General features: G+C 42.1%; 5 protein-coding genes across 5 annotated transcripts; 1 reads left to right on the top strand and 4 right to left on the bottom strand.

Moving 5' to 3' along the window:
• Positions 1-229: 229 nt before the first annotated feature.
• Positions 230-7,528, top strand: usp14 (ubiquitin specific peptidase 14 (tRNA-guanine transglycosylase)). The gene is made up of 16 exons (XM_083690079.1): positions 230-343; positions 1,342-1,487; positions 1,578-1,610; positions 1,996-2,100; positions 2,284-2,387; positions 2,750-2,808; positions 3,247-3,377; positions 3,637-3,717; positions 3,983-4,065; positions 4,256-4,370; positions 4,511-4,576; positions 4,776-4,868; positions 5,081-5,209; positions 5,335-5,395; positions 5,609-5,716; positions 6,475-7,528. The coding sequence occupies exons 1-16, from the start codon at positions 328-330 to the stop codon at positions 6,618-6,620; spliced, it is 1,476 nt and encodes a 491-aa protein (XP_083546205.1). The 5' UTR covers positions 230-327; the 3' UTR covers positions 6,621-7,528.
• Positions 7,529-7,580: 52 nt separating this feature from the next.
• thoc1 (THO complex 1) lies at positions 7,581-14,725 on the bottom strand. Its single transcript, XM_083690078.1, has 21 exons — positions 14,649-14,725; positions 14,365-14,438; positions 14,171-14,231; positions 13,934-14,003; positions 13,476-13,594; positions 13,213-13,261; positions 13,025-13,120; positions 12,647-12,729; positions 12,480-12,553; positions 12,214-12,322; positions 11,914-12,048; positions 11,614-11,714; positions 10,478-10,544; positions 10,335-10,385; positions 10,085-10,155; positions 9,823-9,918; positions 9,533-9,598; positions 9,316-9,399; positions 8,989-9,136; positions 8,341-8,425; positions 7,581-8,052 (listed from the first exon to the last, which is right to left on the bottom strand). Exons 1-21 carry the CDS (start codon positions 14,694-14,696, stop codon positions 7,775-7,777), a joined length of 1,965 nt encoding a protein of 654 aa, XP_083546204.1. The 5' UTR covers positions 14,697-14,725; the 3' UTR covers positions 7,581-7,774.
• Positions 14,726-18,410: 3,685 nt separating this feature from the next.
• Positions 18,411-20,560, bottom strand: LOC310818961 (aquaporin FA-CHIP-like; the record flags this gene model as incomplete). Its single annotated transcript, XM_083690086.1, has 4 exons — positions 18,411-18,760; positions 18,912-18,992; positions 19,627-19,788; positions 20,204-20,560. 4 exons carry the CDS (start codon positions 20,558-20,560, stop codon positions 18,566-18,568), a joined length of 795 nt encoding a protein of 264 aa, XP_083546212.1. The 3' UTR covers positions 18,411-18,565.
• A 412-nt stretch (positions 20,561-20,972) lies between these two features.
• Positions 20,973-22,727, bottom strand: LOC310819296 (aquaporin-1-like; the record flags this gene model as incomplete). The annotated part of the gene is made up of 4 exons (XM_083690539.1): positions 20,973-21,170; positions 21,435-21,515; positions 21,716-21,877; positions 22,362-22,727. The coding sequence occupies 4 exons, from the start codon at positions 22,725-22,727 to the stop codon at positions 20,973-20,975; spliced, it is 807 nt and encodes a 268-aa protein (XP_083546665.1).
• A 1,890-nt stretch (positions 22,728-24,617) lies between these two features.
• LOC310818960 (aquaporin FA-CHIP-like) lies at positions 24,618-27,317 on the bottom strand. Its single transcript, XM_083690085.1, has 4 exons — positions 26,903-27,317; positions 25,915-26,076; positions 25,594-25,674; positions 24,618-25,236 (listed from the first exon to the last, which is right to left on the bottom strand). Exons 1-4 carry the CDS (start codon positions 27,263-27,265, stop codon positions 25,054-25,056), a joined length of 789 nt encoding a protein of 262 aa, XP_083546211.1. The 5' UTR covers positions 27,266-27,317; the 3' UTR covers positions 24,618-25,053.
• Positions 27,318-27,772: the final 455 nt, after the last annotated feature.

The raw sequence follows: 27,772 nt of genomic DNA, 5'->3' as shown, positions 1-27,772 counted from the left end.
CCACAATTAGGCCATGTCAGTGTTGACTAAGATACAAATACAATGCTTCTAGACTTCAGGTTGAGGGTCTGAATAGCCGGTCAATCCACCCGCTCTCATTAGAAATATTTGTTTGCAGTGACGATGTCAAGTTCATCATCACGGCCACCTGGCTCAGGACCAGGCTGGGTAGCTGCTGCCGGAGCGCATCGATGTGTGTTTCAGCGTGCAGTTGCAGCGTCATTGTGAGGGCTGTTTGAATGAAGTTCGGTGTAGCCAAAGCAGACAGCGAATCCGCGCCCCGGTAACTGGAACTGGACATTAGCAAACAACACAACTGCCTAAAAGATGCCCGTGTTTACAGGTAAGTAAGCGCTACGATGCGAATTGTTGCATTTTGGAGACTCATCAGAAACATTTATAACCTACACGTGTGTTTTAGAGATCACAGTTAGCATGACGTGCTAGTTAGCTAGCACTGTAGCGAGCTAGTTAGCTTGATAACATAACGTTAGGCCGTAATCATAAGAGTCACCAAGCTACCCGGCATCTGCGAATGAACAGATTCGGGATTGATATTTGATGCAGGGAAGCTTGCTACCTAGCTAAATATTTTGTAGACAAAGTTGCGGAAGCTACATTGCTAGCAATCTAGATTAGCCAAACTAGCCGGCTAGTTGAGCTAGTTTGGCTGCTAACTTTCCTGCACTCATGCCTAGTCAACTAGCTAACTTCTAGCTATCTAACTTAGATAAAATGTTTCACTTTGTCCAACAGCATAACAATCGTTGCAACTAGTTAAGTTGCTAACACTGCTAGCTAAATCGGTGCATTTAGTCACATTCTAGCTAACTAGATAACGCTAGCTAGCAAATAACACACTTAGCAGGTAGCTAGCTAACATGGATGTCAGTGTCAGTATTGTTGTGTACGGCAGAGTTGTCGCAGTATTTCACAATAATTCGATGGTGGTCCAGATTAATCTCATCTTTTGAGTTGGTTTTCTGATTCGGTTTTCTATCTAAATTGTCCCGCAGGGTAACACATCATCCCAGCTTAAGTTGGCTAGCTAGCATGCTAAATTGGCTAACGTTAGTTAACCAACCTAGATTTTTGTATTGTAAACATCATCTCCAAAACGCAGCTAGCAGTTAGCCACCAGGGCTTATTAAAACATTTAAAAACGTTTGACTTCAGCGGTTTGTTAGATTCTATCCTCAACATATGATCACTGTAGCTATACGTTATTATTGTGCTGTGTCATTCATGACTTGACAGCACAGACATTCTTGAGAGGTGCTCTCCACCCCGTGATGATCATAATAAAGAGATCTGACTATTCTGTTTGTTCTTTTTCCTCAGTGAATGTGAAATGGGGAAAGGAGAAGTTTGACGCAATAGAGCTGAACACTGAGGAACCACCCATGGTCTTCAAGGCTCAGCTCTTTGCTCTGACAGGGGTACAGCCAGAGAGGCAGAAGGTTATGGTGAAGGGAGGCACTCTGAAGGTACACTTGCACTGTCACTGTTTAGAAAGCAATCATTATGTCTTCTGGGCCCAAAGAAATTCATTGTAAATGTGTATGGGTTTTTTTCAGGATGATGAGTGGGGAAACATCAAACTAAAGAATGTAAGTATACGTATTTTTTTGTCTTGTTCATTGCGTGCTATTCCATACACATAATAATGGTGTCCAAGTGTATTCTAATCGCCTAAAAGATGCTCTTATTGGTTGGATTCAAACCCCAAAACACTGCAATATGGCTACAGGCGCAAAACACAGACATTGTTTGTCTTCTTACAAAATAAAAATGTTTGAAATCATAGAGGTTAGTTAGATTTTATCAGGGGACACCCCATTTGACATCAGGGGAACCCAGATGGGGTTCCAACCCCAAGTTTGGGAACTGCTGGTCTATGCTACAGGCTGATGTATATATCCCAATCCATGGATTACCATAGTGAAACGTGTTGTGCCGTGTGTTAATTGTAACGAGGTCCTCCTCTCTTTTTAGGGTATGACTCTGTTGATGATGGGCTCTGCAGAGGCCCTGCCTGAGGAGCCAGCAGTGAGGCCCATGTTTGTAGAGGACATGACTGAGGACCAGCTGGCCTCAGCCGTAAGTTCATGTTTACTAGCAACTATTAGTTTCTTTGATTTCTGATGTCATCCCTAGTTCTAAGTTCACTGGTGAAAACTAGTGATCTCTTACCATGCGTGACATTTGTCTATTTTGTGGTTGGTTTGTCGAGTTTTGCCATATTGAGAGAAAGAAACCCTTCTTTGCGTTTGTCATCTCTAGATGGAAATGCCTTGTGGGCTGACCAACCTGGGCAACACCTGCTACATGAATGCCACAGTGCAGTGTCTCCGTTCAGTGCCAGAGCTCAAAGGAGCCCTCAGAAGGTAGGTTTCCATGGTATCACTGTGATAGTACCAACAACGTCATAGATCTGCACTAACTGAAATATATTAAGTTTAGTCACAATCTATTTGATGAAGATTTAGCTGACATGTTACGTTTTAGTATATAATATCCCTTGTACTTTCTCTTGACTCAATTTTCGATAGATTCTTGACAGACTCTTCACTATGATATATAGACCATGTGTAATTTTCACTTTCTGATTGAAACATGAATGTGACCAGGTCTTCGGAGTGTGTTTTAATGTTAGGAAATGTATAGATTGTTTTCACAGTGAATGGTACATGGAACATGGTGTTTTTTGGCCCTGCTCATGTTGTTTGTGCTTTGTCTCCCCCTACAGGTATGCGGGTGCTCTGCGATCCTCAGGGGCTAATGCACCATCCCAGTACATCACAGCAGGTCAGTGGGAATTCCTACACAGCGTTAGAATCAGTTTTATTGTTCGGTGGGGTATTAAAGTTTTTTCCACTCACCTAGGCGTCGTCCTAGTTTTTGAATGCATAATCAGGTTATTAAAGGGACATTGGATTCAAACTATAACAAAGCGTTTTCCTCGCTGCTTTATTTGGTAAACAGCTGAGGGATGGGGCTGGAGAAATGTAATCACTCTCTGATACATAGACGGAGCTATGGATGCAAGGGCTGACCATCCATGAGATCAAAATCATAGTTTTAACCATAAGCGATTCAGTGTTTGTTTACAATTACGTTGTTAACAACCGATGGAGTAAAACAGGCTTGTATTTTGGGTGCAGTTGAACTTAGCTCATGAGGCATTTCTCAGTAACATTCTTCAAGAATCAAAGGCTATATATCAATAATAATAAAATCCCTCAGCCCTCCGTGACCTATACGAGACCATGGACAAGACCTCCTCCAGCATACCCCCAATCATCCTGCTGCAATTCCTGCACATGGCTTTCCCGCAGTTTGCCGAGAAGGGGGACCAGGGCCAGTACCTCCAGCAGGTGAGCTATAGGACCCCCTGGTACCAGTCACCTCCCTGCCCTGACTAGGCCTAGACTCTAGAACAGGCGGTAAGGAATATGGTCTGATGACCAACACATCCAGAGATGGGAACGGAATGCTTTAACTTAATGTTTGCGTCCTGTCTGGACTAGCTTGAGTGGTGAATTTCCCAGCGATATGACTCTGAATATGGAAAGCACTTTGGCTGAAGGGACCTTGAATCTCTTGAGAGTAAGGCTTGTAATTTGACCTCCCCAGGATGCCAACGAGTGCTGGCTGCAGATGATGAGGGTCCTTCAGCAGAAGCTAGAACCGCAAGAAGCAGAGACTTCCATGGAGGTAAGTCATTACATTGAATACAAGTTGAATACAACGCAATGAAATGTCTGAGACAGAGCAGCTCTACAACATCAACAATAGAATCTAATAAGGATAAATAGATCAAATAGAAACATCAACAGTAATAACATTAAATGCAGTAAAAATATATAGAGAGAGTTTTCGGAGCAGCAGTAAACGAAGTGTAGAGACAAAAGACCTTCCCTTTATAAAGGATGTTGTTGTACCTCTATGTATGTATTAGACTTGACTCTTTCTATCCTAGACTGAGCCTGAGAGTGGAGCGGTTGCCGCCCCTGTAAAGAAGAACTTCATTGACCAGTATTTTGGAGTGGAGTATGAAACCACGTATCCTTGCCCTCTGTTTTGGTCTTCTAACGATCTAATGATCATTGACGATATGGAAAATATGTCTGACGCGAATGAAGGAATGAATGTCGAGGGAACATCGAGTATGGCTTTACACATATCTTTCCATCCTTAAACCAGTATAGTCACCCGTCCTCTGTGTCAGTGTCTTCCTTCACCTCCCTCCCAGTATGAAATGCTCAGAGTCTGAGGAAGAGGAGCCCACCAAGGGGACGGAGAGTCAACTCCAGCTCAGCTGCTTCATTAACCAGGAGGTCAAATACCTGGCCACCGGGCTGAGGCTGGTGAGTAGCCCTGCAGGGAACACGCACACATACACACACGCACGTGTACATACACACACACACGCTCATGAAAGCTCTGTCCCCATGACAACACTGATCTAATCATGTCTCGTCTCGGGTTTGTCTGTGTATCTCTCCAGAGACTGCAGGAAGAAATCACCAAGCTGTCCCCGTCTTTGCAAAGAAACGCCCTGTATATAAAATCTGTAAGTGTCTGCACACGTTCCCCAACTTTCATTTACTTGTCACCAGGTGAAATTAGTATTACAAAGTCGTGTCAGTGACATGACTCCACCTTTTGGGGGAGGCACGAAGCATTTTTATAAATCACTTATTCGGTTTAATAACAGTTCTATGATGTCATTGCTCAAAAAGATGAAATTGATTTTTTCTTTTATCCTCTAGTCCAAAGTCAGCCGTCTCCCTGCCTACCTGACTGTTCAGATGGTCCGCTTTTTCTACAAAGAGAAGGAATCTGTCAATGCCAAAGTCCTTAAGGTAGGCAGCTTGAAGTTTTGGTGAAGGGACTTATCAGGAAGCAGCCACAAAAGAATATTGTCTATATATATATATATATATATATATATATATATATATATATATATATATATATATAGATAGATAGATAGATAGATAGATAGATAGATAGATAGATAGATAGATAGATATAGATATTAATTAATAATATTTTTTTTCATTTCATTTGACAGGATGTCAAGTTCCCCCTCATGCTGGACATCTATGAACTCTGTACCTCTGAGGTTCAGGAGAAGATGGTGGGGGTGAGATCCAAGTTCAAGGAAATGGAGGACAGGAAACTGGAAAAACAGGGACAGAAGGTAAGAACCAATGCTATTTTAGTGTTTTCCTTCAAGAGCAATGCAATGGCACATTTGTAATATAACTCAAAGAGCGTAAGCGTGTTTCATGTAGCTTACCACCGCTCCTTGTGTGCACACTACAGGAAGACAAGAAGGCGGGAACACCAAAAGACGTGAAATACGAGCCCTTCTCATTTGCTGACGGTTGGTTGACACACACCTTTTGATCCCTGCCCATACACAGAAACTGCCAGTCACTTGTGTGTGAGGAATATGTGTCTAAACCAAGGTGTGAATCAGTTGATTGTCGTTGGATCGAGGAGCAAGCTTCCAAAGCATTTCGCTCTTATCTATTACGGCTGTATTGCGATGTAGGTGACCAAATAAGATTTGATTTGATTTGACTCTTCCCTGCAGATCTGGGCTCCAACAACAGCGGCTACTACGACCTGCAGGGAGTCCTGACCCACCAGGGCCGCTCCAGCTCCTCCGGTCACTACGTCGCCTGGGTTAAGAGGAAAGAAGGTAAACTATAGACGGACCTCTCCCGCACCAGACAACACAAGACGCATAGAAACTCCCTTAGCGGCGAGGGCGAATAATGTTTCCCAAATTGTCAACATTCTGAGTGGCCAAGGCTGACTTTATTCACTCACGTGTGAATTATGATGCTTCTTTTTGTGGCCAAAGTGTTGTTGCGAGGTAAATGCCATGTAAAACACTTGGCATTTTAGGTGGTGAGTGTTGCAGAATTCTTTGGCAGTTAGTGAGTTAAGGATGCTTTATGGATGGAGGATTGACATGCTGAGACAATTGTAACCTTCCATTCCATTATCAGCTTGAAATGAAGCTACAGCTTGATGCATGTAAAATACATCAAATGTATCACTCTCTTACCAGATATGGTTGTTTGAATGTGCATCTTTTAAAGGGATTGTTCAGCCCAAAATCAGATCTACACAGCAGATGGTAGATTTAAACATATATGGACTAGTTGATGTTGGACCCGTTTTGGGGTTGAGAAACATTGAGCAAACTTTGCTTTTGGAGTGAACAATAACTTCTTAACAAGGTGTGTGTTCATTGAGGGGGAAACGTCGACATAGCAGTCAGAAATGAAATGCATATACTGGCCGATTCGATTCCTTCGACAATCCACATGACAAACACTCCTACTGTGTCTGTTCTTCTCAACACATTGAATGTTTACCTGAACGCCGCACCCTGTAGGTTGAAGCGAAGGACTTGATGTTGTTCTCTGTATCTATGATTGATGTGTACAGATGAATGGGTGAAGTTTGATGATGACAAGGTGAGCGTCGTGGCTCCTGAGGACATACTGAAGCTGTCTGGCGGAGGTGACTGGCATATAGCATACGTTCTACTCTATGGACCCCGGCGACTGGAAATACTTGAAGAGGAGAAGTAACTGCAGATGACGAAAGATTATACAACCAACCACAAAAAATGCCATTTCCAAGCACTGTCTGCATAGATGTGCAATAAATCTGGGTGTCTTTAAAATTGATTACCTTAATTTTCTTGTTTTTGTAACTGACAAGGATGCTTGTAAAAACTCATCCTGCATCAATTCGAGTGAGGTATGCTATCGAAGCAAGGTTTTAAACGGATTATTAGAGGCAATCTCTGGACTAGATCCTTGAAAAACAGGTTTGAAATCTAGCTGTGCAGTTTCATTACATGTTTTATACACATTGTATATTTTTTAAAACCTTTTAATAAGGTGCTCATGTCATGGTAGCAAAGTACTCCTCTGTAGTCATAATTAATCTGCTTGTACAGAAATTCTGGGCCAAGTTACAGATGGTCTAGGTGTCCTTTGAGATATCCTGCCTCGTACCTTACAAAATCACATGTACTTCAGAGACCCCCCCCTTTACCACAGTTACAACGCTTAAGCCCATCACTTGTCAGATCTCTGGGAAACGTGGTTTGAATAACAAACCAGGGTCATGTTCAGGAGGGTGCAATGTAGTCGACATTGCAGATAGAAATGTCATGAATAGAGTTCACACCATTCCTTACTGGTATTCTACAGGCATGTCTGTTCTACATAATATATTTGAGCACTCTACAACGTTGTGCCCCACTAAACGCGGCTAATTATTGCACATTGCTCTTGTCCTTATTGTTGGAGTGATCTCATCAGAGCAGCTACAAAATCTCTGCTAACATAATATTCTTCACTTTCTCTCATGCGGTCGTCCTGACAACCCTGCCACCACATGTTAGGACCTGTAACGGTCAACACTGTCTGTAATAAGTTATTGACTGACTGGCTTTTCATAAATGGTGAAAATAAACTGTTATACCAAGCTCTGACCTGTGTTTCCTTGACTCTTTTAACTCATTTCTTAGATGAACGGAACAATATTTATTAGGAAAAAAAAACTTTAATGACATTTCTACAGAAGAAAAATGACGAGTCCCTTGAGCTTGAACATGTGTTTGAAATCTTACTTTTTTTTTTTTTTTTCTTTTTTTTAACGAAAAAAAAAAAGGCCTTGACCAGCCAGTGGGGTACATTTAAAAGAGAATAGAAGAATGTTCTATGTGGATGTTCTATGCCTCATTGAGGCTGTCGGCAATGGCGGAGAAGCCCGCGGCGTTGAGGGAGATGACCAGGCTCTCCACCGTGGCCTGGGTCCCTTCGCGGTCCTGCCAGGCCACCAGCAGCAGCTTGGCCTGCATGTCCACGTCCTCGCTGTCCGTCTCGATCTCCCGCACCTCCGAGGCCTTCATCTCCAGCTGGCTGGCCAGGGACTTCCACTGAGCTCCCAGCTTGGCCGCCATTTCATCCATCTGCTGGTTGGACACCAGCTTGCTCTGCATGCTCGGGCCTGGATGTAGACAATCGAGAAATCATGGATAAATGAGTTGTTGTTTTTTAAATCACAGTTATAGTATTCAAATACCCCATTGGATTGTGTGTATTAGAAATATTACTAAGTAAGATGGCCGACAGCTCACATTTTGGCACGTGCATATTGGAGCCCTAGTTGTGTATTGCAGAATGAGGACGTATTGGTAACTGGCATCTTCAGCCATTCACCCCAGATTTTCAGACCAGCTGACTCGCGTCTCCAAAACATTTTGATTTGACAGAACCGACATCAGTTTCAACTTACTGTCGTTGCTCTCTTTGAGAAGATTGTCACCATTATCATCGTCGTCTTCCTCTCCGGTCTTGATCTCTTCAGACGGGAGGTCCTTCTGTGTGGGGGGGGAAGGAGTAGATAACATTTTTAGAAAATTACACTTAATCACACATTTGAAAAGATGTACTGTATATATTTTTAAACGGCAACATACATCACATATGATAACAGTTGTGGGTCATGCATACAAATCAACTGCCTCATTTCATTAATCATCACATTACTAATACTGATTTAGCCATGTAAACATGTTTATACAATATTTCGATCATCAATAAAAAATGTCTCCTGCTGAGTTGATGAGAGTACATGTGAAACTAAGCTCAACAACCTTCTATAATGGTGTCATAATATATAAAGGCTCATTCTGATTCAAACAAATCAGAATGGTGGATCACCCACCTGAGGGATGGGGTTAGAGCAATGTAACCGATCTCAAATTCATATGAGCTATGGATGCAAGGACTGACCATTCATGAGATCAAAATGATAGAAGCTGTACAGCGTTTGTTTACAATTACATTGTTAACAAACAATTGAAGTTTATAGTTTAGGGTTTGATGGGGTAAGACAGTTAAAACAACAATTTTTACCAACAATTCTTTTTACAATTCTCACCGGCAGCTCTTTGGCCAGTTTGATGACCATGCTCTCTAGATAGTCTGCCAAGCTCTTGAACTGCTGGTTGGTGGGCTGGAAGAAGTGGGGACTCCTCCTGGAGAGCAGCCTGAGGGCTCGCCAGCCGTAGTTAGAGTTCCTCACAACCCTTCAGGGCACAGAGGGGAGGGGTTGAGGAGAGAGGGGAGGGGTTGAGGAGAGGGGGAAGGATGTCATAGACAGGGTTACCATTGGGTCACCAAGGTTGGGTCTCTCCATCACTGTTGAGAAGCATTTCAGGGCAGTGGGCATTTTGACATTTACCAACACTTGAAAGCATATACATACTTGTACTCATCTTCCACCATGTTGGCCGGGTCAGCCTGTTCAATGGCCTCCTCAAAGAATTCCTCCAGTGAAGGCATGAACTCCCTTAAGGTAAAATGTCACATGTAAGATATTGAACAAGCTGAAATAAAAAATAAATTGAAAGAAAGTGTACAGGTAGGTACAGTGATTATTCAACTTTGACCAGCTTCACCACGGTTCAAAACCTTGACCTCACCTGTGATCCGACTTGCATGCCTCCATGTTATCATGGTTGAGATTCCACAGCCTGGTGAGCTCATCGCTGCGAGAAAAATAAATAAATCTAACTTGAGCATGCATTAGCGCACATAACTCAACGTTCGGCGCAAATCTCTCTCTCAATGCCTGAAAGTCAGAGTTACGCATGCAGATCTCAAGGATTAGGATTTCGGCCTGTGATTTGCACACTGTATGACAACACACTTCCTAAATTAACTCATTCCTCTGTGCCTGTTGCTGAGGACAGGTTAGGGAGGGACTGCTTACTTTCCCATGAAGACCTTGCGGTCGGGGCCTTTGCCTAGGAAGTCCTCTGGCGCTTGTCTTTTCCTCGTGGGCCTCTTGGGTTTGTCATCTACAGGTCTGAAGAGAACAGAGACACTTCAAGGTGAGGGGGAGAGACACTTCTGAGAGAGCTCCAATTTCACCAGAGTCACCAGTCATCTTTTACAATGTCATACATTTTCAGCATTCGTTCGTGACTTTCATACTTTCGTCAGCGAAGCATTAGTGAATGTTGATGCCGTACCGTTCTTTAACAAAGCTGGGGCACCCCTCATTTTTCCACGAGTTCCAGTTCTCCTCTGTGTTCAGGATATGCTGTCAAAACATGAGAAAGTATCACATTTTTCATCATTCATAACCTTTCATCATCATATACAGTAAAACTGTAATTGTTTCGTTAAGCGATAACTTGCAATGTCGGGAAACACAAAGACATTTAATTGACAATATCTAATTAGCTGCAATTACTGAATATTCACTTAGACCAGGCTTACCTCAACCATGGTGGCAAACTTGTCTCCATCGGGGGGGATCTCTCTGAGCAGCTAAGGAGGGGAAAGAGAGTCTTATGTTTCTCATAACACCACATTTTTTCCAAAATCAACTGTGTGAACAAAACACGGAACACGGGACTAACCTGGTAAACCAGTTTGGTCGTCTCTTCCATCCACGCACACTGGTCGTCGTTCAGGGAACAGCTGGAGCTGCGACAGGACAGGACAACGGTTACTGAAGATGTCAGGCAAAGTGCATTAAGTATTTCGGTATGTATGTTTAGTGTAGGAAATTGGGCCATTTTTTTTATTTTGGGGGCATTTCCAGGGCACTGTAATTCGTGGACAATGAAACTGAATCTGTAAAAGTGTCGGGCAAGCATTCACTCAATGAATTATTAAATGATTACTTATGAGAAATTAAAATTAGGCGACAACGTATGTAGGCTAAATTCACGTTCTTGTTATTCATTTTCCTAAATGTGATGCAGGCTTTACAGATATGCATGGTGAACTTCTTCTCTCCCCACCGCACCTCACAGGATTGGCAGGGACCGACCCAACCGGTCTTGTTTTTCACTGTTGTTGACGTATTGAAATAGCCTACCTGTTTATTAGTTTGATTTCTTCTAAAAAGTTGCTATTTGATTTTGAGGGCTTTCCCCCCCCTCGTCATGGCAATTTCCCCATCTGCCTACACATGAGACTACATTCAACCTAGCCTATTGCATGCAGGGACAAGAGCTGCTCTTGAAGGAACGTTTCACTGATGGTCACCACGACCACAAGTTATAAGTGGTCTTTGTGGTCTAAATAGCCAGGAAATATTTAAATATTTACGCAAATAAGCGAGAAAATAGCCTTTTATCAGACCAGGAAGTAATATGTCAAATGATAAATGATAAATCCTACAACGTCCATAATGCTTAGCGGTTCCAAGCCATCAAGGAGGCACGTCTAAGCTAAGAAGCACGTTACCAAAGACAAGTAATGGATGTATGTGCTAGCGCAGTGCTTATGGACGTAAAGAAACCAGGCAGTAGCTGAGTCAGGAACGGTGAGCTCTCTCCTCCATAAAGCTCCTTGTAGTTTTCAAAAACAGGTGATTACTCGCAAATACGTCACTCAGGGTAAAATCCTCAAACTACTGACACCTAGCTTTTGATTGACAAAACTGCTTCCAAATATGTTATCACATGCCCACATGTCCATAAGGTGATCTAGACAACAACGTGTTTCGGTCAAATACCCCTGAAGTGTTCTTTTAAGACTGCCTCACCTTTTAAACTTGACTTGGCCCTTCAGGTACTGAAACAGGATGAGGTACTGCAGGAGAATGTGCCGTCTGAAGTTGCTGTCGCTGAGCTGTAGGTCCATCAGCTAGGGGGGAGAATGCGAGTGTCAACTGAAGACATGTCCAGCAGGGAGCACTACATTGATATGTATTATTACATCGAATGTGACTACTAACAAATGTAACTATCAGAGATAAAAAAAAATGCAAAAATGTTGGTAAGCCCCTTCCAAAAATATGGATATGACACTGCTCCTTAATGAGGAGAACGGTGAGATATTCTACCTTCTCGCTGGTGAGGAACTTGGCGAAGTAGACGTGGTCTCCTCCAGAGGTCCTGAGCTCCTCCAGCTTCCTCTTAGAGGCCTGCATGTCATCCAGCTTGAAACTCTTAAATACCGCCAACGTCTCATCCGAGTACTACAGAGGACACAGGGGAACGTAAATCAACTCAACAATCTTCTTCTTTCTCTCTCTTCTTACAGAAACATTTCAAAGCAAACTATAATTTTCTGTGATACCTTGGTATCGATAAGATAAAGAGACGGCTGAAAACTATTTTGGGGAAAGGGGCAGAAGGGTCACCTTGAGGAAAGTCATCCAGGAGAACTTGTCGTAACACTGCACAGGATTTCTGAAGTAGTCCTGCAGGGTCCAGAACTTTCTGTAGAGGTTGTAGTCAATAGGGATGGAGCTGAAATGAACAGAGCAACATTATTGGTGACAGGCATTTCTGATGTGAAAAGACCGACAAATCTCTAGTCTACCAGATTCTATACCGTCCATCTTGCTGCTGGTGATTTCAAGCATTGAAAGATGGACTTGATGCCTCATGGAACAAGGATGCTTACCATGGTGCAGGTGCATCCTCATCTCCCATTTCCCCCTCTTCTACCTCCATACCATCCTCTTTCACCTCGGAATGCTAGAGTAACAAAAAAGGTTGAGAGAGTGTCGGGGGACAAGTCCCTGTTACATACATTCAATATAGTCAACTCTACCTAGAACAGGCACATACCGTTTGGCCAAGGGTGCTCTCTTGCTCATTTTTGTTGAACACAGTGATGTTTTCAAGGTTAAACTGGCTCTGCAGGTTGAGGCCTAAACACAAATAGAGAATATAAGGACACTTCAGGAACAGGATGGTGGTCTGGCCATAACTTCACCCGTATGATAAAGCATGAGCGCCTAACTAATTTAGTGCCAAGGGTGAATAAAGTCGCCCAAATTGTCAACATTCTAGAGTGCCAAGGATGACTTTATTCACCAAAATGCATATATTACGATGCTTCACTTTGTATCCAATCAAAGTACTGTTGCTAGGCCAATACCACATAAAACACTTGGCACTCTAGGTGAATTATTTGGCAGTTAGTGACTTAATGAGTATTCTCACCTGATTTCTCAGACAGGGGGAAGAGGCGAGCCAGGAACAGCTGGATTCGCCCACAGAAGACCGTGTTCTGAGACTTGGACAACCTCCTCAAAAGATCTACGGGGCAAAAAGATAGCAGTGAATGGAGGAAAGTAGGATCTGGTGACATGATTACGGTCAATTATACCAACAGTTGACTTAGTCCTCACCATTGCACATCCTCAACAGATAGTTCTTCCCAGCAGTGTAGAAGGAATTCTAAAAAAGGGAAGAGGGCACAGATCATATAACAATCACATGTTAAGTGTTGAGGATGTTACTACCTCACTTCAACCATTAACCAGAAAAGGCAAGTGTCTTTGACAATAATAGGTCTATATTTATATTGGCTAATAATCCCAATATCTCAATATCATGAGTTCCATTGACTTCCATCCACATTGTAGGAAGAATACAAGCACAAGAGCCTCACTGATTTCCAGGTGGAGACATTCTCCTCAACAAAGGAGAATATCTTATCACACTGATCCAGAGGAAGGCAGTCCAGCACATCTCCTAGGAGGAGGAAGGGGGTTGTGGCTGAGCAGATACCTGCACAGAGACATTGGCACAGATCAAACACTCAGGACCAGCAAACTTCAGTTGTGCTGAATCACTTGGCCAAGATACAGAACACTTTCCGTCCCTACAGTGAGTTCAAGTTTCAAGTTTCTTGTTACGTCTCATACAGGAGTGCAGGGAGTAAAATTCTTTGATTGATGACAATGCAGCATACAAAATACAAATAATAATACAATAATACAAATACACAGTAGTGCAAATAGGGTCAGATCCTCTGGTTAGCATTATGTAGGTTATATAATACATTATATAACATACGTTCTACACATTATGTGAGTTATATTCAAGCTTTTTGTGCCAACTACTTACCCTCTGTGACTCCATCAATGCTGAGGTAAATGAGGGATAAGAAGTCATCAACACATGACTTCTTTTCCACCTGTAGAAAATAAAAGAGAATGTTGTTCACGTCTCTTTAGCTCTAACAAAGTCATTTAAAATGTAAAGGAAAACCACTGCCGGTCAACACGTTTGGACCTGAGCATACCCACATGACTATCTACTGCTGTCTACAGACGTATGGTCTGATGCAGGACAAACACTTACGATCTGCTCCTCCAGGACACCCCTCAAAGCCTGGTCAAGGGTGGTTTTCTTCTCCGTCTCACTGTAGGGAGGGTTTCAGGAATCAAGTGAGGTGGATGAGATAATGAAGGAATAGTTTAGCGAATAGTTTGATCAATCAACTAAACAAGATGTAACTGGCCCACTTTACCAGCTCGCTAGTAAACAACACTTACTTCCCAGTGAGTTGATTGAATGCATGTATTAACGGTTTGCTGGTTTTACTGTCCAACGCATTTCTGGTCGAAGCCTGTGTGGGTGACAGGAGGAACAGTTCAACAAAGATGATACAAACAAATACGTGATGATAACCTGCTTGCTAGCCTCATTAGCTAACGTTGGCTAGCTAGTAGCTAGTTTAGTTAAGTGGTTACCAAACCCAGAGGTTTCTATAGATATTTTAGTAAACCACGTCAAATGGGCAACCGTGTAAAATATAGCATTATAAACAATCTAATACCGTGAATTTATCTTTGGCTTCGATAAAATTGAATAAGATCGGAGACATGTTTCCACCTAAACGATGTAACCCGGACTGGTGTTGTACTTCCGGTTCAAACTACTGGGGGTGCGTTCATAGTCTGGGCAGAAATAAACCCTTTATGTTATGAATGATCATATTATTCTAATAAATACTTTGCAACTTTGAGCAGAAAATGAGCCACTTCATCAAAAGGTGCTTTATCCACTATATCTGTGCCACCATGGAGCTATTATACATTGTTTGCGATGTATTTATCTGGATAATCCGATGGTTGTAATTTCCATGAGACCAGAAGATGGCAGCTAAATGCCATAATGTCAGGTCATTTCTTAAATTGAATATGGATAACAAATTTAAAAAAAACTATGCAATTCAGTACAATTTGGGATTGGAAAGAATCTGGACCAGGCAGCTAATTTCATTGAAAACATGTCATCCTGACCTGAAAAAGCCTGAAAAAGTCTGAATGCATTTTTGTGCTCTCTGAATATAAAGTACGTTGATCCCACGTCTCACTTTACTTCTTGCTGAGGCTGACTAAAATCAACATCCTACAAACGCTCCACTCCGCTACCACTCCTTGTCATGAAGAAACATAATAATGTTCACTGGTAAATGTGGAATGTGCACTCATGCAGCCACAATGGTGTTGACCGCAGCAAAATATCATGTTTTTGAATGTTTTGACTGACATTAATCATTAACTTTGATATAATACATTTGATAAATGATTATAAATGATGATTCATAAATGACATGGGGAGTGTTCCATTCTTTCTGGTCACTGGCCAGCCTCTCTGCCACCCCATTGGTGCTGATCATTTGCACTTGCACAGTTCCTCTGAACTAACTCTTGTACTCTTGGTGAGTCCACCAAACCTCTTTCGCTCCATGTGTTCAGTATTTGCTCGCAGCACCAGAATCATGTATGAGGGAGGTATGCTTATGTCTGAAAAGACAGGACACTTTTTTGTAGGTTTCTGCAATGTCAGCTGAGAAGGATAGACGGTTAACATAACTTTGGGTGTTATTCGCGTCTGTTTGAGCGACAAAACTGTGAAAATGTGGGCAGGGAGTGTCGATATCTCACAGAGGCAAAGAGCTGAGAAACCATTTACTTTACTTGTGTGGTCGGGGGCAGTCAAAAAAGAGGGAAGTCATAGCTGCTTGACCCAGCAGTTTTAAGTGGCACCTCTTTCGCTTTGACTGTACACAGAGTTCTCTCACTGGCCTCGCAATGATAACCTGATCCAAATGAACACCACCTCCATTTCAAAACAATTCACGATATCTCAGTACAGCTCCCCCGTCCACCACAGCAGTTTCTAACCCTGTTCCAGTAACTGACGAAAAGCAGAAAGGGAGTGAACGTGTTAAGTCCCTCTGGGGTCACAGATAAGGGCTCAACATCGCTCAGCACAGGGAATGTGGAGATGGGGCAGCACAGGGGGGCTGGTTGCTACCTCCTCTCAAAACTCCCATTTAGTTTAATTTCAACTCTGGGTTAAGCTGAACTAACCTATAACGTCCAGGGAGGTCTGCTGGAGAATGCAAATTCCAAATAAACATTTTAGACTAAGGCAGAAGGAGCGTCCAGTCAGAGGTTCTATTGAATATTGCTCTTTGCTCAAAATGAAATCTACATGCATGGGCATACATATACAGTAAATACACTATGAATATAGACACAATTATTATATTAAATGAAATTAAAAAATGCAAGGAATAGGAGGACGAGTAGGAGAAATATAAGATCGATGGCAAAAGATTCAGTTCTCCACAGTAGAAAAAGTGAAGTCCCATATGGAATAGCCTCAGTTCATCAAATAAGGAGCTGAAATACATGAAAGCCAGTAAAGTTTTATGAGAGGAACTATGAGATGAAACGATAGACTCCAAAGGGACAACAAAAAGTGCATTGTCCATGCAGTTGACGGCAAACGTCAAAACAAGAGCCAAACACAATGTGTTGACCTCAGAGGTTAAACATACAAAGGAAGTAGAGGCTTTGGATGGTCCCATCACATGATCACAGGACAGAAAGATACCATCAGACAGATCAGTTCTAGGAACTCCATGCATCTTAGTAAGGTCATCGCCCACACATCTCCATCCGCTGCAATACCAACACAAATTGTACGGTATTGCTGAAGCCTCAGACTCAGGCTTTTTTCACCAATTTGCACCTGTTCTTCGTGAAATGATCCATAGCTAGCCAAGGTTCTGTCTGTTTATGATACAGTATTTTCCCTCACGCAGACTAACTAATCCAATCTAGGAGAAGAAGAGGAACATTTACAAGATGAATTGCACTCATTAGTTTAGTTGAACTGAGTACTCATGGACTGTAACTGTAATCCCCTCAGCTATGTTGTGCATTTACAGCGTGTTGAGGAAGCATGCTTGGCACTATATTCTTACCAGGCTTGGGCTCAGTTGAATTTCAATTCAGTCAATTCAGGACAGGACAGTAAATTGACATTTCGATGATTTCCAATAGGGCATTTTTTTTCAACTAGTCCTCAATGAACAGAAAAACATTTATTTCCATTTTTGAATTGAAAATTAAAATAACTTCCTTAATTGACTTAATTGAAATCAAATTGACCACAACCCCCTGATTCTTACATCACTGACTCTATGGTTTTGCTAAATGCATTAACATCTGAGCTGTACTATTCATCTCAACACAATTTCAAATATGCCACAACATGTTGTAGACCTTGATTGCACTATCCTCCGGGGGGAGATTCCAACCTGATTTGGGGGTTAACACATTTGAGGTTAATGATCATCTCACACAGAGCAGGATAATAGCAGCGATCAACGAGGGGATGTTCATCCAAGCAGAGAGGTTTTCCTGGCTCTCATTGGCTACCTAGCCAAGAATAACTCACTAGTATAAGTCTAGGGCCTGGGTGGCCTTTCCCTCCCCCCCTCCAACTCTGCAGTATCTGTTTAGATTAGGTTGTCCTGTGGAGTCAAAGACATTTGGTGGTTACTCAATGATTAGTGCAGGGTGTGGGGACCATTAAATATCCATAACAGGGTAGGTTAGAGGGGTCATGTATACTGCTGTAGGAAGAATAGGTCTTGTGACACAGCCAAGAGGAAATTAAAACTCCCTGATCTCTACTTTGTCTGTAATCATAATTTTTGTGCGTGTGCTTCAATGTTCCATTAACTGATTCACATCCTTGTGTTGTTCCTATGTAGTCTGACACTTTTTGGACTTCCTCCAAAGTGAGTATTTTTTTATTCCTTAGAATTACTTGTGTGATGGCTTCTTCCGATGACATTTTGTCAAGGTCAGGGTACTTTTAATACCACTTATGTACTTTTTAATAGTATTTACCATGCATATTGTAATGAGTGGATGACGTAGGCTGGACTATGGGGGGGGGGGGTTGGGAATATGGCAGCATGAAGGTTGCATGTATGAAGCAGTCTTATATATGGCAATATACCCGTCTGTGTGCCCTCAGCTTGTGTCTGGTGTGGAAGATGGTATCTTCCATGATACCGGGTCAGAAGGTATACCTTCCCATCCTTATGTTGACAATGAGCGATCTCCGCTTGGAAGCTGGTCTATTGTTCACAGCCCTCCTCAGAGACTCACTTGTAGTGCCTTTCAGTCCCAGGAAATTCAAACAAACGCTTGTTGATTATATATTCTTTATTAGAATATCATTTGCATATGCATTTGTTTAATAAAAAATGATATTTTTAGAAGGAAAGGAAAAAGGGTATGTACCAAAGGTGTATGACAAACAAAAGCGTTGATAAAGGACAAATACAAAGAACATTCAAAGATTTGTATGTCACTGCAACAATTGTAGATAACATTTAAATGTACAATCTAGTTCAAATAGACAGTTGAAATGAATCCTCTCTCAACGTCTGGGCCACTGACTTGGTCCAGGGCTGCTTCTGCCTTCCAGGACAGGTTCAGGGGCAGTGTTCTCCGTCTCTGTCCCACTGAGCAGAACATGCCGGAGCGTGCTCATGTCCTCCCGTCGAGGATACAGGAGGAAGTCGTAGATAAGGGCAGCCGCCACGCCTCCACACATCGGCCCCAGCCAGTACACCTGATATTGGAGCAGAAATGTCTCCAAATGTTGTATCTGTGCTAAATTTAGAGAGTAGTGATACTGTAGATTACAGCATGGGCACTTAAAAATGAGGGCTATGACAGCATCTTTATCTATTTGTGAAACACAAACTGAAGTAAACGATTACCCAATGGTCATCAAAGGCTTCCAGAATGACTGCTGGGCCAAACGAACGTGCAGGATTGATACCGCATCCAGTGAAACTGATCTTTGGATAGAAAGATCACAAAAAACAACACTATTCATACATATGCAGTATCACATCAAGAGCATAAACAAATGCATGCACAGTTACATCAGAATAGTTAATTAATTGATAATATGTTGGCAAGCCAAATTAAACATGCTCATAGACAAGAATCTAAAGCTTCTTAGAGGGGAGTGATTTTCTCTTTCTCCAAGTTTGGGACTAGGAATATACCAATGCATATTCACTTCGAATTTAACCCTTGCATTTCATCTCATGTTTATACTTTACTGTTCATTAAAAGTGCATTTTCACACTGCCTTTCCTGACCCCATTTTTTTTTTTTTTTTTTTTTTTTACATTTTTATAATCTACTAGAGCATAAAACATATGTTGGAGTCAGGGTTGGGGTCAATTCCATTTTTATTCCTTCAATTCAGGAAGTGATATGAAACAAATATTCCAAAGTTGTGTTTTTTCAATTTTCTGTAGAGTATAAATAAAGAACTCAGACCCAGACAGTTAACTATTGGAACATACAATTTCAATTAACTGAAATATCATTGAAACTATTACCTTTTTTCAAATATCTAGTCTAGGAATTCAATTCACTTCCTGAATTGGCAAAATGTAGTGGAGTATCATAATAACTTACAGCTACAAGGTGTCCCAGACCCACTGAGAGCCCAATGGCCAGGGGTGCAGAGCCTGTGACATCATTCCGCCTTTTATCAGTGACAGCAATGACACACAGGACCAGCTGGAGAGTGGCCAGAAACTCAATTCCAAAGCCTTGACCTGCACTGATATTATTTAGCTGGGAAATACATTGGAGTCCATGAGCTTACAGATACGGTGTGGCATGCGAGATCAGAGACACTAAATAAGGAATTTCATAATAAAAGTCAGCTTGGAGCTTGATTAAGCACATGTTGTGCAAGGCACAAATTAAAAATATAACATATTACTTATAACAACGTTTTGTCACTAAATGTTTCAGAACTCAGCCCCATGAAAAAAATGAGTATTTCAGCACCTCAGGTAAAAACAGCATGGAAAAACATCTGGCAAAAAAACCATCAAATCTCCACTTATGAACAAAATAACTGCATATGAATTCATACATATGAATGAGTTACTTTCCACTTTGGGTCTGACGGTTATTAATGATATTCAGAATTGACCGACACGTAATCTGACAATAAGAACAGACAAAAGTGATGGCCACTCACCCGATTGACCCCTAGCCCCGAATTTGGCTTGATTCCATATACAATAGCACTGGCCAAGACCGCCCCCAGCATCTGAGCCAGAGTGTAGAACAGAGCTCTGAAGAGACTGATCTGGCAGCTGACCAGCAGACCCAGGGTGATGGCAGGGTTCAGGTGGGCTCCACTGATGTGGCCCAAACTCTGGGCCAGAGTGGCAATGGCTAGCCCAAACGCCAACGCCACCTTCACTTCCTGGTCTGGGTTGCCATTATTCTTATTCCCTATGGCAGCAGAGAGGCCAATAAAGATAAAGACAGTCATACCCAGAAATTCAGCAAGAACCGCCCGCCAAAATGCCCAACTTTTGAGTTCTTTCATAGCTTCTGTAATTGTGTGTTAGTCTTCGTTGTCATAAACAGAACACTGGCTAAGCAGCATTTTATACTGCAGGGTACCGAGTGAAAGTGGGAGGTGACTCACATTCACAAATGTGCAGTAAAGAAACATTTAAAAGAGCCTTTCACCACTTTTCACACTGGCCACAAAAGCCGTTTAAGGAGTCAACCTCAAGACTGAACAGTTAAAAGGCAAAATGGCCGACCAGGAAATGCAATACACAAGTCTACAATGATGGTGCAACCGTGTCCAAAAGGTAAAGATCTGAACTGGCTAGTTAGATTAAACAAACAAACACTGAAATGTATTTCATGCTTTATTTCAGACAAGAGGGCTGAATAAGCTGCAGAATAAATCACATGCAAACCGATTGATGGGTTATTTTTCTGCTACATCAGATATCTTGCTTGGTCCACTCAGCATTGCCACCCCTGCCCAGCAGAGGCTCGTGGTCTGGTCCGTCGACCTCTAGGTCTGGCCCGCAACACAGAACCTTGAGTCGCTCAGTCATCGCCTCGGACTTCGGTTGGAGGAGTAAGTCATAGATGAGGGCTGCCCCCACACCGCCAGTCATAGGCCCCGCCCAGTACACCTAGAACATACAGTAGTGAAGACACAAGACAAGGATGATTGACAAGAAAGGATGGCCATTTTGAACAGAATGATCAACCATCCTTTGTTGCTGCAAACTGAAATAAGCTTCTGGTTGTGTTCCAGGTTGCCCATTGTAGTCATGCCTCGATAAGAGTTTAACATCCCAGGATCCAAATCAATTTGATGGCAATCTGCTGATCTGCCTGGCTCAACTGCAACAGACAATTGGAAAAGCAACCAGTCTGATCATATTTGAACATACCCAGTGGTCTTGAAAGGAATCCAGAATGATAGCAGGACCAAAGGATCGCGCCGGGTTGATCCCACAACCCGTGTAGCTGATCTGTAGGAATAATGCCAGAGTTAAGAGGAAAGACAGTCACATTGGATTAACAGCAACATTTAAGTGACATTAAGGGCCTCAAAACTAAGTTACACTGTTGAGGCCCAGTTTATATACGGTCAATTCAGCACTACAACTGCAAGGTTTTTAAACCATTTCCAGGCGGATGAAAAACAATGGGCAAGCTTTGATTTACTCACCCCTGCAAGGTGTCCCAGGCCTACAGATAGTCCAATAGCCAAAGGCGCTGAACCATTGACATCACACCGCCTTTTATCAGTGGTTGCTATGACACACAGGACAAGCTGGAGGGTGAGCAGAAATTCGATGCCAAAACCTTGAACAGGGTTGATTCCATTCAGCTACGACAGGGAGAACAGGAAAACATGTATTAATCTCTTCCCCATAACCCCTTGGAGAGTACAATGTAATTAACATAATTCAGAGGACGCACTTAAACAGAGGGAGTCGGGAGATAAGCTATTGCCGTTTGAGCTCCTATAACATCTGCCAGAAATGGATAGTTTATTGTAAATGCTGAAATCAGAGGCAAACACATTTTCAAAAGTTGATACTAAATTCTCAGAGCTGTTTGATGTTCCCTTTGGACTCAATACTCAAACAATGGAGGAAATCACTAATTCAAGTCTTTGTCAACGTTGGCAATTCCCTTTTAAGGACTGGGCAGTTGCTGAAAACTCTCCATCTTAGATTCAAAGGAAAATTGACATGTAATTAAGATGTTGGCATCTCAATCTCAAGTTCACTTGTTAGGCCATTGTTCAACATCATCCTTTCAATAACGAGGCATTACCCAGCAAACCGGAATCACATGGACATCCTTACCTTATTAACACCGAGCGAATCTGTGGTGTTTGGCCTGACCCCATACACAATGCCACTGGCCAAGACCGCCCCCACCATCTGAGCCAGAGTGTAGAACAGAGCCCTGAGGATACTGATCTGGCAGCTGACCAGCAGACCCAGGGTGATGGCAGGGTTCAGGTGGGCTCCACTGATGTGGCCCAAACTCTGGGCCAGAGTGGCAATGGCTAGCCCAAACGCCAACGCCACTTTCACTTCCTGGTCTGGGTTGCCATTATTCTTATTCCCTATGGCAGCAGAGAGGCCAATAAAGATAAAGACAGTCATACCCAGAAATTCAGCAAGAACTGCCCTCCAAAATGCCCAACTTTTGATTTCTGCCACCATGATTACACCTATTCAATAAGAATAAAAAAAAAACTTGGAGCCAATTCAAACAGCATAAGAGATTGTGTCGCAAGATATCTTTTAGAGGTCTTAACAATCCAGCTAACACCAAACTAAACAGAGCATTGTGAGTATAATGACCACCAGGTTCCAGGTGTGTCTTTTAACCGTCCTGCCTAATTGGAAACAGCTGGTACCTATGCTACAGTAATTGCAATGACTGGCGACATCACTGAGCCATGGCCTCTTTTTCTTTTCTTTTTTTCCTCAGTACCTTTTCAAACATAGGAGCCAACCACAGTTATTGCTAACTACACAAACAACCTGATTAGAATAGCGCTTTTTCAAAATAATATATAACAATAGTATGTTGTGAAACCATTGCTCTTTCAGGGCCCACATAACTTCCCTGGATCTGTGCAATAAACAAACCATACAGTTCTTCTCTATGGAGGATGTAGTGATTGCATTGAGGTTGTTTAATAGATGCTAAGGCTTTTCAATAAGTAGAACAGCAATAGAAGTGAGAACTCTTTGATGTGCAGTTGGGAGGGGAAATGAGGGTCTTTAAAACCTGACAAGGAAAACAACCTATCCATCCCTTCCCTGTGTCAAACAACAGACAGGTCAGAGAGTTCAGACCATTTGTTGTCGTGATCTCAGATAAATGTATACATACAATTTGTTTTGAATAAATGTGTTTTACATTCAATCTCATTGCTACAGTAACTATTATTGCTTTTGTAAACAAGTTGAAAAGGTGATAAAGTCATTCCTCAAGTTGAAATACGCCGACTCACGCCATCAAATTGCTAGCTTTTTGTTGGCGTAGCTCGTTTCCATCGCGTATTCCGGTCATGTGTATTGACAATACAGAGAATGCAGGTACGAGGAAGCAAGGCTGTTTTCAGCAGCATGAGCCCTGTTACACTTTCACATTTACATTTACATTTATGGCATTTAGCACACGCCTTTATCCAAAGCGACTTACAACAAATACATTTGTTTAAGTGAATCATCTAACAGGAGAGAAATTTGTACAGGGGGGTAGTGGGGGTGAAGAGGTCATTAGGAGGGACCGTTAAGCCTGAAGAGATGGGTCTTCAATCTACGGCCTGTTTATATGATAGATGTATGTATCTCCCTACATCTGCAATTCATTTGGCTGACATTTCACTTAAAGGCATACGAGAAATGTTACCACTCTGACACATTCTCCGGCAACAGAAATTGAGGAACTACCTCTGATTACGATAATGGGAGGTCGGGAATACTGTGTGTCCATATTGCTGCATGGTTTACTGTAGGTATGGCTTTGTGGGAGATAGATGACCATTTCTTGAGAAGTGTTCCTCAACTATGTGTGTTTCTCTTCACACTTCATATTATTTGTCTTGACCACAAGGAATGGGTCTGGATTATGTTAACCGTTATCCATACGGTAAACTCACCCATGACCAAGCACTGTGGCTTCCAGAAAGGGGGGGTGAAGTCTCAGGGGAAAACATGTGTCAACAGAACTTCATGGTTAAAAAACAAGCTGATGATGTGGTGTCTTCAGGCCCAGAAACCAACACAGGTGATGCTATATTCTAAATGTACAGGTAGTCCTGGTTATTGGAAATATCTCAAACCAGCATGAAAATGTGCCTCCATAAAGTTGCCCTGAGCTCCAGTCTTCTTTGAGATTACAGTTCTGGCATGAGACTACCTTTATTGAGAAACATCTTGTTTTAGCCCCACCATAAAAAGCATACCATTCGTACACAGAATGAGAATAGATCATCTTTACATTGTGGTGGGAACAAAAAGATTCAGTCTGTTGATGGAAAAAATTTAAGTATTACTATGAAACGACAAGAGTGACAATTGTTAACAACTGGTGTTTTATTTATTTACTTACAAAAGTGGAAGACAATCCAAGAGTGTGCACACAATACATATACATCAAGGAATAAAAAGTCATACATAAACAAGTACATAGAAATATGTATACAAAAATGTCTCTACATATGGAATAATGATATGGGGAATCATTTAATACAGACAGAGATGTTTAACCTCTCTCACAATCTTTAGGAAATGAAGTGCATGCTGAAGAGACTGTTCGATATGACTAATCTGTAGTCAACATAGAAGTGAATTTGAACGATATAACATTGACACTTTTTCACAACTATAAAATAAAACCTATTTCAAATTCTCTGTCAGTATTTTGAAATATTACAATGTATCTGCCATCCTATACAAAACTGCAAAAGTCTTTACAGAAGTATAGATATGTATCTATGTATCTACTATACACTATGGTGCTATTCTGATGACACTACTTGGTTGATGACATTTCTACCGCCGCGGCGTCCTCTGCTCCGTTGACATCGTAGTCTCCCACAGGCCCGCTGACCAGCACCTTCATCCGCTCTGGGAAGTCGTCAAATTTGGGGTACAGGAGGAAGTCATAGACCAGAGCTGCTGCCACGCCTCCACACATTGGGCCCACCCAGTACACCTGCAATGGGCCAATGACTCAAATCAACACCAGGCACTATGGTTGATCACATCTGATTTGACTTTTACAGAGAAATTGATCGACTTTTACAGAGAAATCGACACAATGAAACATCAGCTTACAAAGATTACAGTGCAGGGTAAACTTTGCTCTCAATGCATAGATTTGTTTTCATCCCAGACTAATAATAAAACAATAGAGATGCTGTCACTCATTAACTTTTAACGTGGCTCAGTTTTGGCGATAAGGTTTAAAGGTATTGCACAAAGCATTGATATCACACGAAATATCACACGAAAGATCACACAGAAGCTGCACACACAAAAAAACAACGACATGGTCTCAGCTCCGACTTACCCAGTGGTCTGTGAATTTATTCATGATCAAAGCCGGTCCGAAGGATCGAGCAGGGTTGATACCACAGCCCGTGAAGCTGATCTGCACACAACAACATAGACATCAGGACAACATGAGGGATGAGAGGGATTGATGTGTGATCCAGAGCGATACAGTTTAACGTAACATGTTGTTAGAACATTGTCATTTGTAAAGGCACAGCAACAAAACTTCAGCTTATCGTTGTTTTTCACAATTGCTTTTGTTCAATCCATGGGCCTTCCCGAATAACATGCATAGATGTACTAAATAAAGTACATTGGCAGTCTATAAGTAACTTACGGCTGCCAAGTGTCCCAAACAGACAGAGAGTCCAATGGCTAGGGGTGCAGAGCCTGTGACATCACGCCGCCTTTTATCAGTGACAGCAATGACACATAGGACCAGCTGGAAGGTTGCCAGGAGTTCGATGCCAACGCCTTGGCTGGGAGTGATGTTGTTGAGCTGTGGGAGTGAGGGGGGACGGAGGAGGAGGAGGAGGAGGAGGAGGGGAGGGGTAAACAAAAACAATTTGTCAGTCTGCATCAGTGAGATGGATGTGTTTTTCAGCACTACCAATGCTCATTTAGAAATTGCTGGCAGAGAGCTTAACTGATGATGAGTACAAATCTAATTAGACTAGGTCTGATAGCTTGGCAAAGTCTAAAGTGTCAATTTGCTCAATCATTTTACTCTTGAGGAAAGACTCTATTAGACTATTACTGATATTTCGACAGACTCAATTCAGATAAAACTTTTCAACGACAGTAGATGTGATGACTTTTCACATCAATAACTATTTGTTAAGATGACTGACATGAGCATTCACCCTTCTTAGAGGCATGAATGTGGTATTGTTGACATGAAAGAAAGACCACACAGCAGTACTCCAAATATTCACTAGAGGACAGCAGAAGCAGAAGGTTAGGGTTTGTTTGCCAAATATTTTCTGCCGGTGCATCAAAGTGGGCTCTAATTGTGCATCAATGGCATCCAATTTGTGACATTTTTAAGTAATTACATCTAGACTTGCACAAACAATGCTCTCTCAAAACGTTATCAACGCAGTATACACAGATTCACATATTGTTTACCTACTACTGTGAGGTATAACTTTTAAATAAACTTCATGCTACACACACACACCATGAAATACTATTGCAAGCTTAACATTCTTATGAAAAACATCTGCACGTCATTTCATTGAAAAAAAAAAAACACACACATCAAAATCATATCCATATTTTCATTCAATAAAATGGAACTGAAGAAAAAAAATTGAACCACTTACAGAGTTGACCCCCAATGCATCACGCGAACCTGGGCGTGTTCCATACACAATACCACTGGCCAAGGATGAGCCCAGCATCTGAGCCACAATGTACATAACCGCTTTGAAGACACTGATCTGGCAGCTGGCCAGCATGCCCAGGGTCACAGCCGGGTTCAGGTGGGCTCCACTGATGTGGCCCAGACTCTGGGCTAGTGTGGCAATGGCCAGGCCGAATGTCAGTGAAACCTTCACCTCTTGGTCCGGGTTTGTGTTGTTTGTGTTCCCAATGGCTGCCGAGATGCTGAGGAATATGAACAGGGTCATGCCCACCAGCTCGGCCAGTACGGCCCTCCAGAACGCCTTGCTCTTGAATTCTCTCATGGTGTCTGGCTGAGGCTGGTTTGCTGGGGGGCTGTGGTGGTCCTCTGTGGTGTGTGTGTGGTGTGTACTCACCAACAAGAGCAACAGGCTGCATTTATAAGGCTGGGGATCTGATAATGGCAAGGAGGCGGGTTCTAAAAAAGTGAAAGGGAAGGGCATACTGAATTAATGAGAAATCCAAAAGGCTTTTCTTCCCTCTGTCCCCCCCCTCCCCCCTGCTCTCCCCCTTGTTTCCCCTCCTCCCTCTGCATTTTTACCTCTTTTTGCTCTTTGGACTTTTGTAAGAAATGGTCTAGTAGTATAGAGATGAAGATGCACCCACCAGCTGCATTCTTTCCATTCATAAAGTAATCAACAGTAGAATAACTTTATCACTACTTTGTGAGGTGAAAGTCCACTAAATACAATACTTGGCTTTGAATGAATAGAACTTTAAAAACTAATATTTCACTAAATGTTCTGACTGTAGTATTTAATTGTTGGCTGCTTTGCCAAGTTCAATATGTT

Source organism: Argentina silus (genome assembly GCF_951799395.1).
Source record: "Argentina silus genome assembly, chromosome: 18".
Taxonomy (NCBI): domain Eukaryota; kingdom Metazoa; phylum Chordata; class Actinopteri; order Argentiniformes; family Argentinidae; genus Argentina; species Argentina silus.
Note: the sequence above shows the minus strand (reverse complement) of the source record. Positions and strands in the feature narration are given on the sequence as shown.